The sequence below is a fragment of the Sorghum bicolor genome, chromosome 2 (assembly GCF_000003195.3).
Source record: "Sorghum bicolor cultivar BTx623 chromosome 2, Sorghum_bicolor_NCBIv3, whole genome shotgun sequence".
NCBI lineage: Eukaryota > Viridiplantae > Streptophyta > Magnoliopsida > Poales > Poaceae > Sorghum > Sorghum bicolor.
The window spans coordinates 23,102,196-23,115,232 of record NC_012871.2 but is presented as its reverse complement, the minus strand read 5'-3'; the positions used below and the strand labels follow the sequence as shown (position 1 = coordinate 23,115,232).

Below are 13,037 nucleotides of genomic sequence, written 5' to 3'. Positions count from 1 at the left end.
AGAAAGTTTAGAGCCGTTTCCAAAGGGCTGCAGAGTTGGAGTGACAAGGCGGTGGGTCAAATTAATTTTCAGCTTGCTTTGGCAAGAGAAATCTTGCATCAATTTGAGATTGCTCAAGACAACCGCCAGCTTTCCCCTAGAGAACTATGGTTTAAGAACAATCTGAAGAAGCACAGCTTGGCCCTTGCTTCCCTGAAGCGCACAATGGCTCACTTACGCTCAAGGATCAGTTGGCTCAAAGATGGCGATGCTAATACAAGGCTGTTCCATCTGCATGCTAGACACCGAAAAAGAAGGAATTTTATTGGGAAGCTTATCACAGGAGAGCGAATTTGCATCAGCCATGAGGACAAAGCTGCGATCATTGATGATTTTTATGAAGATCTGTTGGGTACCTGTACAGTTAGGGAGCACACCATTAACTTGCCTAATTTGGGAATTGATACACATGATATGTCAGATCTTGATCTCCCCTTCACTGAAGATGAGGTGTGGAGGACGATCCAGCAGCTACCTTCAGATAAGGCTCCCGGACCGGATGGTTTCACAGGCTGTTTTTACAAGTCTTGCTGGCCTATTATAAAGGATGACATTATGGTGGCAGTTTCAGCGGTCTGGAGTAGGAAGATGGGGAATTTTGGCACTCTCAACTCAGCCTATATCACCCTTCTCCCAAAAATGGAGGGCGCAGATCAACCTAAGGATTTCAGACCTATAAGTTTGGTCCACAGTTTTGTCAAACTAATCACAAAGCTGCTTGCTAATCGGCTTGCCCCTAAGCTGCAACAAATTGTCTCGCCTAATCAAAGTGCCTTCATCAAAGGCCGTTTTATACAGGATAACTTCATGTTAGTGCAGCAGACAGCGAGGTACCTTCATCAGCAGAAACAGCCCCGAATTCTACTCAAGTTGGATATCTCGAAGGCATTTGATTCTGTGTCTTGGCCCTTTTTACTGGAGATCTTGCAGCAGCTTGGTTTTGGACAGATTTGGAGGGATATAATCAGCGGACTGTTATTGTTATGTGGCTGCTGGGGATCGAGGGAGATGGATTGGGATCGAAGGAGCGGCAGCTGATGGCATGAACAGTACCCGCGCTACAGTGCCCGTGGGTACTGTTTACAGGAAGGCGGCTGTGGGAGCGAGAGAGGAGGCTAGGGTTTTGGGCGCTAGGAACGCCAGCCGTGGGGCGCTGCCCGCGGCTGGCAGGAGAGAAGGATTTCCTTCTAATCTCTTGCTTGATTAGATTGATACATCTCCTCTCTTTATATAGAGAGGTTTACTTGACTTACAAGCAAGACTTACTTGACCCCTAAGCAAGCGACTAATTAACCCTAATGGGCTAATGCCCAATAGGTCCTTGACTCTTCTAATAGTTATCCTCTTCATCGACTCAAATCTTGTTAAATGGGGTCCCTGGTAATCATATTTCTCATCGACGAGGGCTGCGACAAGGTGACCCTCTCTCACCAATGTTATTTATCTTGGTCATGGATGTTTTGGGGCACATGATTTCGAAGGCTGAAAATGAAGGATTGTTGCTGCCACTGTGTAGGCGAAATTTACATCATAGAATATCCATTTACGCGGATGATGTGGTTATGTTCATTCGTCCAGAGGCTGATGACATTGCTGTAATTTTGGATATCCTCAATTTGTTTGGTGAAGCAACAGGGCTGAAGACGAACTTACAGAAAAGCAATGTGCTGCCTATTAGATGTAGTGACGCAGAGCTAGCAGTAGTGCAAAACCTGCTGCCCTGTGCACTCGCAGACTTCCCATGCAAATATTTGGGACTGCCTCTATCTTTAAAGAAGCTCACTAAGGAACAAGTTCAGCCTATTATTGATCAGCAATGCGGTCAAAGTTCCTCTTGTAGAATGGTTCAAGTTCAGTATGTGCTCACTGGTATGCTCATTTATCTAGTTATGGCATTTGATTTACCATCTTGGGCTATCAAAGCAGTAGATAAAATTCGACGTGGGTTTCTCTGGAGAGGCCGCAAAGATGCGAAAGGAGGGCATTGTCTTGTTGCTTGGGCTAAGGTTTGCCTTCCAAAAGAACTAGGAGGTTTGGGGATTTCTGACCTCAAATCCCTTAGCTGGGCACTACGCATGAGATGGGTCTGGTTACAAAAAACAGAGCCGCATCGCCCTTGGGCTAATCTCCCAATTCAAGTACCTGAACAGGTTAGAGCCTTCTTCACAATGGCTATTTATTCTGAAGTCGGGGATGGAACCAAAACCCTTTTCTGGACAGACCGATGGCTTCATGGCCGATGTATCGCAGATCTTGCGCCTCGTCTCTTTGCTGCCGTTCCTAAAAGGAGGTTGAAACAGCGAACTGTCCAGGACGCCCTCACCAACCAGACTTGGTTTTCTGACATAAAAGGTGCTAGAACTGTTGGGGTAATGGTTGACTACCTCCACCTGTGCGATGTCATGGCTGATTTCCTTTTGCATCCAGATGTTGAGGATAAACATATTTGGCGGTTTTCGTCAGATGGACAGTATTCGGCAAAAACTGCATACAAGGGATTTTTGTGGGGTCTATATCTTTTGAGCCATGGGAAAGAATTTGGAAGAGTTGGGCACCGCCCAAATGTCAATTTTTTGTTTAGCTGGTTGCTCACAACCGATGTTGGACAGCGGATCGCCTTGCACGCCGTGGGCTCACTCATCCTAAGTGTTGCCCATTATGTGATTTAGCTGCAGAGACTATTGATCATCTCTTAGTCCTTTGTGTCTTTGCAAGAGAGTTCTGGTTTCAGCTTTTTTCTCAGATTGGACTCCGAGCCTACTCCCCACAGCCCACAGATATATCTTTCCATAACTGGTGGGAAAGAGTGAGCAATGCTGCTAGTGAGATATTTAGGAAAGGAATTAATTCTCTCATAATCTTGGGAGCATGGACCTTATGGACACACCGGAACAAATGTGTTTTTGATGGTGCGGCTCCAAGTGTTGCAGGTGCACTTGCTGTAGCTGAAGATGAAAGAAGGTCGTGGTCTCTGGCCGGGGCTCGAGGGCTTTCCCTCTTGGCTGCCTTCGCTTCGGGTGCCTAGTGCCCTGTGTGTGCGTTGGGTCGGGTTCAGTTTCTCTGTCACAGGCGCGTTGTTAGCAGCAGTGTAGTGTTCCTGTGAGGTTAGAGTTGTGTGTGTTTGTGTGGGTATTTTGTGTGTGTTGTATGGGTTCTTGTCCCATTTTTATCTTCTCAATATAATGATGCGCAGCTCTCCTGCGTTTTCGAAAAAAAAAAAAGAAAAGAAAAAACCTTCTCAACACACCCCACTCACAGTACATACTTTCTCCAAATCTTCTTCCCCAATGGTCGAGTTTTTAAAAAAAAAAAACTTAGATAATAATGAATATGTAGTTTTCAAATCACAAAATTTTCACATTAGGGCTTCATATTTCATCTGCTAGGAATTATTAAATGCAAGTTGAATTATTCGAGAAGGTTAATTGTAATTATCACCAGGAGGTCCTAAGACCATCCAGAACTTCAAGCATTTCAAATCTGTAATACAGGGTAGCTAAGCAAAATAAGCTCTCCTTGTTCACAATAAATAAAAGGAAAAGACGCATGAACTTTTCAACATACTACACATGAGATTAGATAAGAGATTCACAAGTAAATGAGAATGCAGACCAGGAGGTCCTAAGAACATACAGAACTTCAAGCATTTCAAATCTGTAATATGGGGTAGCTAAGCAAAATAAGCTCTCCTTGTTTGTAATAAGGGAAAAGATGTGTGAACTTTTCAACATGCTACACATGAGATTAGATAAGAGATTCACAAGTGAATGAGAGTGTAGGAAAACCAAGAGCCTGGATAAGTGACAGAAATTTGGGTTTGCTACAGCTAGAACCTAGTTAGGAACTTAGGGAGCAACTAGGATATGATTGGATCACAAACACCATAGTCACAAAAAAAAAACAGAGATAACAATCTCAACAGACCAATCTGCAGATTACTGGAATTAGAGTCAGTATCATGAGGTCAACGGATGTATAACAAAGCAATATAGTGAGAAAAGCATAAGAGTAGGAAAAAAAGAATGAGTGGAACATTTTAATTATTTGGCAAGAATTATTCTGGATTCAGTTCAATATCAAAATTCAAAACATTGTTTTAAGTGAAGCAGTGCTCATATTGGGTCAAGTCTTGCATGCTTTTTGTACTTAACAATTAAACAGAAATTGATCAACAATAAAGGCCACTAAACAAAAGCTGGTTGAAAATAATCATCAATAATATGAAGCTGATGAACTATCTGGACCTATCATAAAAAGTTTCTCTGGACTGAATAGTTAAATAATGATTCTTAATCCCAACAATCAAGGATAGAGTATTTTTATGCAGCAATCCTATTAAAAATACTGGAAAATAGTTCCTTTTGTCAACTATTTGATAATACTATACTAGGTACATATACTGTTCATTCCACACACAGCTCAATGACAAAAGGATATGCTAAAAGAAACTCACCACCCACAGAAGAGTTTTTGGGTTTCGAGTAGATATATTATCAGTCACCAGCTTAAAACCTTGATGTGCATCAACAATCTCCACAATAGTCATTGCACCAAGCAAGAAAAACACAATTTCACTAACTTCAGAAGTTGTGTGACTCAACTCTTGAACAGCTACATCAGTCGAGGGAGCCTACATTCAACAGAAAAATAGATAACAATAAAGGACGATCAGATACAATCAAGAGTGTTTAAATGGATAGTTTCAACAAAAGCAAAATAGCAATTCCTCTTGTAGAGAAACACCGCACACCCTAACCAGGGGGTGACCTTCATTATATAGCCAGGAAGGCTTGCAGTACATCTATAAGTTACAATGTGGTACTAATACAAGTCAGGCTAGGAGTACAAGGCCAATGGGCCGTAAGCCCACTATGGGCTGTTATAATTATATTATAACACCCTCCCTCAGTCTAAGCGGGAGTGTCACGAACACAAAGACTGGACCTAAAGTCAGCGAATAACTGTACATGTAACCCTTTGGTCATAATGTCCACGAACTGATGAGACGATGGAACATGGAGCACCCGAACCTGTCCCAAAGCAACCTTCTCCCGGACGAAGTGAATATCTATCTCAATATGCTTCATGCGACGATGATGAATTGGATTCTGGGCCATGTAGGTAGCGCTGACATTATCACAGTAGACGAAGTTGGGGAGCGACAAGAACATTATCAAGATAAAAAGGACGATCAGCTATTTTAAGGAGAGAAGTGCCACGACTAAAAATAGAAATTGATTGACCGTTGCCGACCGTAATGGAAGACGGTGGCGACGGGAGGCGGGAAAGTAGAATACCGTCATTGGAGGACATGTGGGATGTCGCTCCGCTGTCCATGACCCACGGTGCAGACCCACCCTGAACCGCCATCTGGTTGAGAGCGGCGATCAAGCTGGTCGGATCCCAGCTGGCTGGAGGCCCGTACGCCGGAGGGCCGTCGGCAGTGGAGAACTGAGGCGGCGCGAAGGCGGTGTGTGCTTATGGAGGAGGCACAGGTGGTGTACCCCACTGAGGTGGCCACTGGACGGCCCAGGGGTTATAGCAAACCCAAGGACCGGCCGGCTGAGGAGCATGATGCCCGTCGGAGCCTCCGCCTTGCTGCTGGTTGCGCCCGTCGCCGCTGTTGTTGCTGCTACCGCCACCGTTGCTGCCGTTACCACCACGCCCACCCTTGCCCTTGCCACCGCCCCCACGATTGGTAGGTGCAGAGGTGGACCGGCAGGTCGGTGTAGTGCAGGAGGAGGTGGTGGAAGCGGCAAGGGCTGAGGCTGAGGCCTCCTTGCCGTCGGTGCCAAGGCTGAGTTCCTTGACGCGGAGCATGTTGGTGGCTGACTTGAAGTCTGGGAGCGGCGAGGAGTTGGCGATGATGTCGGCGGTGTTGGTGAAGCGGCTGTTGAGGCCACGCAGAAGGTTGAGCACGAGCTGCACGGAGGAGACGGTGTGGCCGACCTCTCGAAGTGCATCAGCGGTGCGCTTCATCTACTGGGCGTAGGCGTCGATGGAGAGGTTGCCCTTGGATAGGTTGTGGAATTCCTGCTCGAGGACGACGGCGTTGGACTCCTTATTTGCCTGGAACAGAGCCTAGATGGAGACGTGCATGGCGCGAGCGTCCTGATCGGGCTCCATGGCGAGGTTGAGGACGGCGTCGTCGACGGAGCCGTACATCCAGCTGCGGACGCAGGCGTCGGGCTAGGACCACAGAGGGTCAGTCGGACGGGCGGTCGTTGTGCCGTCGATGTTACCGAGCAGCTCGTACTTGCCACAGAGGGCGGTGAAGAAGGCCTTCCACTTGGAGTAGTTCGGTCGCTCGAGGCTGAGCACGATGGGGACGTCCTGCTTGACGTTGACGGCAGCGTACGCGGCGTAGAACAGAGGCGCGACGGCATCAGCCATAGCACCGCTGGTTCTAGAGCCGAGAACGCCGGACGTAGCGGAGGAAGAGGTCGAAGACGTCGACATGATCACCGGCGCCTGGTCCTGATCAAGTGGAGCGGGGGCGCGGGGGGTGCGCGGCAGCCTGGGCGACCCAACTATCGGGCGGCAGAGGTAGCGGCGTGCGGCTACAGGGTGCGGCGCGACGGGGGCCGAGCGGCTGCCTGCAGTGCGCGGCGGGGGCCGAGCGGCTGCCTGCAGTGCGCGGCCAAGGAGGCGGCGCGGCTTACAGAGGCGGCGGCGCGACTGGGTCTGCGCGGCAGCCCGGGTTGGCAGCGGTGCGAGTGGACTCGCGCGGCGGCCTAGTGGTGCGGTGGCGCACGTCCTCACAGAGAACGCACGGGCAGAGGAGATGCGAGCGGAAGAAAGGAAGGGATACCATGTAGAGAAACACCGCACACCCTAAACATGGGGGTGACCTTCATTATATAGCCAGGAAGGCTTGCAGTACATCTATAAGTTACAATGTGGTACTAATACAAGTCAGGCTAGGAGTACAAGGCCAATGGACCGTAAGCCCAATATGGGCTGTTATAATTATATTCTAACACCTCCCTATATTCAAACTTTGGAACTTCAAAGGTACATTAACTAGGAAAAGTATGCCATCTTATTTATCTGAAAGCAATAATCCATTAACACGTGAATTTGCAGGCAGCTTTTATTCTGCAATTACAATTCTATTTTCAGCACTAAGGCGTGATAGCAATTTTTTCCCATTTTTACTATTTGCCATTCCAGGCTTACTTTTCAATTTGATAACTCTAGCGAAAAAGTAACTTTCCTTGGTTTAGTTTCAAAAAGAAAGGTGCCAGCAACATTATTATTCTGAATCATTTAAGGGCCGATTAGACCGTGAAACCATCACTGCTCGTGTATTGCAACTAAGCACCTTACTCCAACTCTCTTGATGATAAGGTTGTGAAAGTTATACTAGACTGATTGTAATGGGGGTGGGTATGTTGGGATAACTAGGCCTTATGCTTTGCCAAGAGCTTGAGAGATTGAGGGAGACTAGAATGTTTCTTCATAATTCATTGCTTGATTATATCAATAGAGTCTACAGATATTTATGTCCCTTCTACTTCACCTCTTTTGCTAAATAACCTATCTGGGACTAATATAAATTGCAAATACAAAGATAATTAAACTTATAAAGATAACTGGGCCGAACTATCAGCCCGTCGGCCCTGGCAGCTTGTTGGCTGCCCATGACATCTCCCCCTCCCTTGAGGACCAGCTCGTCCTCGAGCTGCAGTGATAGTGGTCGAGGAAGGTGCCGAGAGCGTCCTGGATCCCATGGGAAAGACCCAACAGCTAGCGTCGCGTGGGCTGAAAAGAGGAGGACGTAGCAGCCAACAAGTCCGCTGGGCGCCTAAACAGATGAGATGGCCACTGCAATTCGTGGCACAGGTTGAACCGCCGGTAGTGCTGGTCGCTGCGTTGCCATGGTTGTTGCCGGAAGACACTAGACCTGGAACGCCATAGGTGAGCTCGAGTAGTCAAACCATCCGGCTGTGATTTGGCAGCGCACCGGAATGAGGAACATGCGTCTCATCCGCACCATGTGACGGACAAGAAATCCTCGCACTGATGCTTGTAGGCGCACCGCTGCTTGCTCCTTCGATGCTTTTGTTGCATGAAAAGCCTGCGCTCGGCGACGTGCCAGGAGTCCCCGTGCTGCTGCCTGGAGGCGTACAGCCGCCCGAAGTTCATGTTCCTCCTTATCCTTCGCCTGGAGACGCACCCTGAGGCGATCTAGCTGTGTGGACACATCAGCAAGGATGCGTAGGGTGTTGTCGACACCAAGGGATACCTGATGGAGCAGGTTGGGGCATGGGGGCGATTTGAAGCGCGGGTGCAAGAGCTCAGTGAAGCGACGCCACGCCGGGGTGCCTTCATCGTGCTGGACTTGGAGGAACCAAACATGGGCGTCATCTTCCAAATTACGGGAAATAGCCATACCTTTTCTTCCTCCATGATGCGCTCTCGGTGGAGGTAGGAGTCGCACTGGTTGACGAAGGCCACAGGATCAGATTTCCCCGCAAATTTAGGGAAGTCCATCGAGGCAAAGCGTGGTGGCGGCGGTGTGTGGTGGGGTGCGGGCAGGGGGGGAGTTGCAACGGATCTGGATCGATGATTGCGGCGGCGGCGAATGGTGGTGATGGGGCTGCGGCGCGGCGGCTGTGGTGATGAGGGTGCGGCAGCAGCTGGTGGCGTTGCTGTGGCGGCGCAGCACGATGGATGAGGTAGGCGACGCGGCGATCTGGATCGATATCTGTTTTTTTTTTTTGAAACGGCTGATGGAAGAGGATCGCTGGACTCTAGATACCAGATGTAATGGGGGTGGGTATGTTGGGATAACTAGGCCTTATGCTTTGCCAAGAGTTTGAGAGATTGAGAGAGACTAGAATGTTTCTTCATAATTCATTGCTTGATTATATCAATAGAGTCTACAGATATTTATGTACCTTCTACTTCACCTCTTTTGCTAAATAACCTATCTGGGACTAATATAAATTGCAAATACAAAGATAATTAAACTTATAAAGATAACTGGGCCGAACTATCAGCCCATCGGCCCTGGCAGCCTGTTGGCTGCCTATGACACTGATAGACTTTGTTAACTGTCACAGCTGAAAAAAAAAATCAGAACTATTATAGATCTTATTTAATAAATAAGCTATTTTCAAGCAGCTTCCATAAAATGTAAATACAATGCAGCTCTTGAATTATTTGTGAGCTGCAGCAATCTAAGTGGCAAAATGAACTTTGATACCTATTAAGATCACGGATACAATATAATTTTTTTAGACATGTGCCTCGACTCTCAACCAATAACAATAAACAGTAAAATACAACTGAGATACTCAGAAGCTGAGCTTTAAAATGTATGGTTCACAGATTAAATTTTGAAAATAGTCACTGAAGTCTTGAGTTGATTTCAGAAAATAGCTTACCCCAATGCTTCTGATAACCCATAGGCAGACAGCCATCAATAACGCAACTCCACTTTTGTTAAATGCTAGTGATTCCTCAAAAATGATACCTGCATAGCCAATAGCAAAGACCAACACCATTGCAATGTCCTGCAGAAGGAAGTATTTGAATGATATTTGCAATAATGATCCTTATTGTGTGCATGACAAACAGAAAGAGCCAAACTACATAGTTAAAATGATAGATAAGGGAATTGGACAGATGCAACAAACCAGCTGACCTGATTAGCAGCAACCCAGGAATGGTTTATTGCGGCTGCCCCAGCCAAGGCTGTGCCAATGATAGTTAAAGCTTTTAGAAGGTCATTTTTCGGTTTGTAGTTAGCTTCAAAGTACTGTGAGCTAACTTCATCAACCGAGCATAGAGGGTCACAATTCCCAGTCGTGTCCAATAGCTGAAATTTTTGTGAAAGGGGAAAGCATTAGCAACTGCATAGATAGGAGTCAGCAGCGATGGTATAGGACAATAAAAAGTATTTAAAGGGTCTATTTGGTTGCGTGCATCTAGACTTAGCATTACAGTTTGTTCATGTTTGGTTACCCACAAAGGCACCTATGCAGTATTGTACAGTGCTCAAAACAGATCCAATATAGCATTAGCATTAGCTAGTACGTCAAATTTGGTCCTACGAGGCAAATGCAGATTTGCACGAGCCGGTGCACATGAAAAAATGAAATAGTCTCACGTATATTACCTCTACTACAAATATGTGACTTTTACTAAAACATAGAGGTGACTACATGCAACAAAATATAAACAATCAAATATAAATTTACCAAACGCAGCTTGCCTATGGCCTATGCAGGACAGCAAACACTAAGACACGACATACATCAATACTGGTCTGCATATAAGGTATAATACAGGCGAAGGTTAGTGCAAGTAAACAATCACAACCTTATCGACGAATGGGAACAAGCAAATTAGATGCCGAGTCCTACAGCTCGTGTTTGTGCTATGAGCCACCGGAGTTTTCTCTCTCGCATTAGTTTGGAGAGGAGAGGAAGTCAAGAAGAAGAAGAAGAAGTGCAGGTACCTCATAGTCGTCGGGCTCCTCGGGCGGTGCCGGCGGCGGAGGTGAGGAAGAGGTGGAGGAGGCGCAGCAGAAGCGGAGGCCGTGGCGCCATTGCTGAGAGGGCGAGAGCGGGACCACGGAAACGGTCAGCGGGCGGTGGTCCCGCCGGCGGATGGCAGCGGAGGATGGGAAGGAAGGGGAGGCTGCCGCCCGGGTGCCGGCGAGCAAGCAAGAGGAGAGCGACATTGCTGCTGCTGGTAGAATTTGGGGACCGCTCGCACTCGAAGAGTAGTCGAACGGATCACGGATGAGGACCGTGAAGCGTGTAGTCATTCTGCTACTGCAGGCCTGTACAGTAACTTGTGGCAGCAATCGGGGTCGTCCGATCAAAAGCCGACGGCCAAGATCATAAGCTTTGTCATTTTAAATTTTTATTATATTCTGCATAAGTATATATATCCATATTTGTAAACATATAAGTGAAAGTTATATAATAGAACTTCTTCCATTCTAAACTATATTGAGGCCTTGTTTAGTTCACCAAAAACCTAAAATTTTTCAAGATTTCCCGTCACATCGAATCTTGTGACACATGCATGGAGCATTAAATATAGATGAAAATAAAAACTAATTACACGGTTTGCCTGTAAACCGCGAGATGAATCTTTTGAGTCTAGTTACTCCATATTTGGACAATGTTTATCAAATAAAAATAAAAGTGCTACAGTACCCCGAACCAAAAGTTTTTGCGAACTAAACAAGGCCTGAGATACAACAAGGGGGTGTTTAGTTCAAAAAAATGCAAAATATAAAATTTCAACTACTTTGGAATGATGAAATATAAAATACCAAAATTTTCAGGGTCATATTAGTTCCATCCAAAATGCAGAATTTATTGCCCTTATGAGGGCCTCATGATGCTCTTTGGAGTTTTTTTTTTTGTCTCTTGAGGCCAAAATCTAAAATAGAGAACAACCATCTTTTTGCCAAAAAAATTTGCATGGTGTTTAGTTCTATTTTACAATATGATGAAATAAAACCTAAATTTTTTTGAAATATGTGGGGAACTAAACACCCCCTAAGTCATTTGAAATATGAGCCACGGCAATAAGTGATTAAGATGGCGTCTTGTTGAGAAACATCATGGGATGGGATGGTTCCATCTCAATTTCTAAAGGTAGAACTATTCCTAGGACATCATATTTATTGTTCGGTTGAGGAGGGGCGAGATGACTCGGTTTTCTATTTAGTTTTTGAGACATTAAAAGTGGGATGAGCCACTTGACATGTGGGATGATCTGTCAAGCTCTTCTTTGTTTCTTCTTTTTTCTTCTTCTTCTTTCCTCCTTTCCTTTGGTAAGGACCTCGTCCTTTCCTATGCTCGCATCGGGACCTCGCCCTCACGTGATCGGGTTGGATCTATCGCCCGTGCGGCAGCGCTACCAGAGGTTTTGACCCATGCGGAGGCAGGACAGGAGCTGCCCTACGCATACGCTCGCATGGCTATGGGCTAGATCTCAACCACGCGCTCGCTAGAGCTCGATCGTGCTCTTGTCGAAGCTCGTCGCTGTGCTCGCCAGCAAGTGCTCTCCCAAAGCACTACCTCAACCTGTACGCGACCATGGTGCCTACTCACGCTGCTTTTTGCAGAGGGGACGAGGAACGAGGATTAGGATGACTCTGTCCATCAAAATAAGTGGGACGCAGGGACAAGGAATCTACCGAGAATATTTCAACTGGGATGGGTATAACTCTGGATGAATCTCAACCAAACACCTCAAACCATCACATCTCGCCCTTGGAGATCCCACCAACCAAACACTACCAAGTCATTTGGGATGTGAGCCAAGACAATCACTGCAGTAGTTGTATTCTTGGCAACATAGGTTGTTCTTTTCCTTTTATTGAAACAACTGATTACGAGTGAGAATACATATAATCACATTCTTGTGCACTAGAAGTTACACTTGTAAACCAATTACATGGTAATGCAATTACCATTTTGCCAAACAAGACTCTAATTTGGACCACTTGGATGAGGATTTCAGTAAAGAAGAGATTAACTAGGTAATTAAGGATTTGCCCAACAATGGTAGATCATTAAAGAGGACTTTTTAAGATTGATCAAAGATTCATGTTTCACCACTATTGACTTGAGAAGCATCAATTCCTCTCACATAACCCTTATTCCCAAGAAGCCAAATCCTGAAATACTTGATGACTTTAGATCCATTTCACTATTGAATTACTCCCTCAGATGCATTACCAAGCTTCTATCCACTAGACTGCAATCTGTAAGCCTCCGACCTATCCATGAAAATCAATATGGGTTCAGCAAAGGTAGAACTATCCAAGATTGCTTAGATTGGGCATTTGCCTTTTGACTACAAAAGGGGGTGTGAGGCAGGGTGGCCCTCTTTTCCACTTGCTATTTGTTCTCGCAGCATGGGATTTAGGGGTTATCAAACACCCCCCTTAGTGACAATTTTGGAGGGTCTTATACGCTATGCATATGACACTCTCCTAATTCTACCTAGCGATGCTAGAATCA

The 13,037-nt window shown here is 46.1% G+C and overlaps 1 protein-coding gene across 1 annotated transcript in view; it reads right to left on the bottom strand.

Annotated features, from left to right (window-relative positions):
* The window catches only part of LOC8063860 (sodium/proton antiporter 1), a 52,124-nt gene extending 41,327 nt beyond the window's left edge, over nucleotides 1-10,797 (bottom strand). The window contains exons 1-4 of the mRNA XM_002459841.2: nucleotides 10,508-10,797; nucleotides 9,692-9,865; nucleotides 9,432-9,560; nucleotides 4,493-4,669 (exon numbers count right to left, since the gene is read on the bottom strand). Of these exons, the coding sequence (XP_002459886.1) occupies nucleotides 4,493-4,669; nucleotides 9,432-9,560; nucleotides 9,692-9,865; nucleotides 10,508-10,732 (705 nt within the window). The 5' untranslated portion in view covers nucleotides 10,733-10,797. The remainder of the gene's footprint in view (nucleotides 1-4,492; nucleotides 4,670-9,431; nucleotides 9,561-9,691; nucleotides 9,866-10,507) is intronic.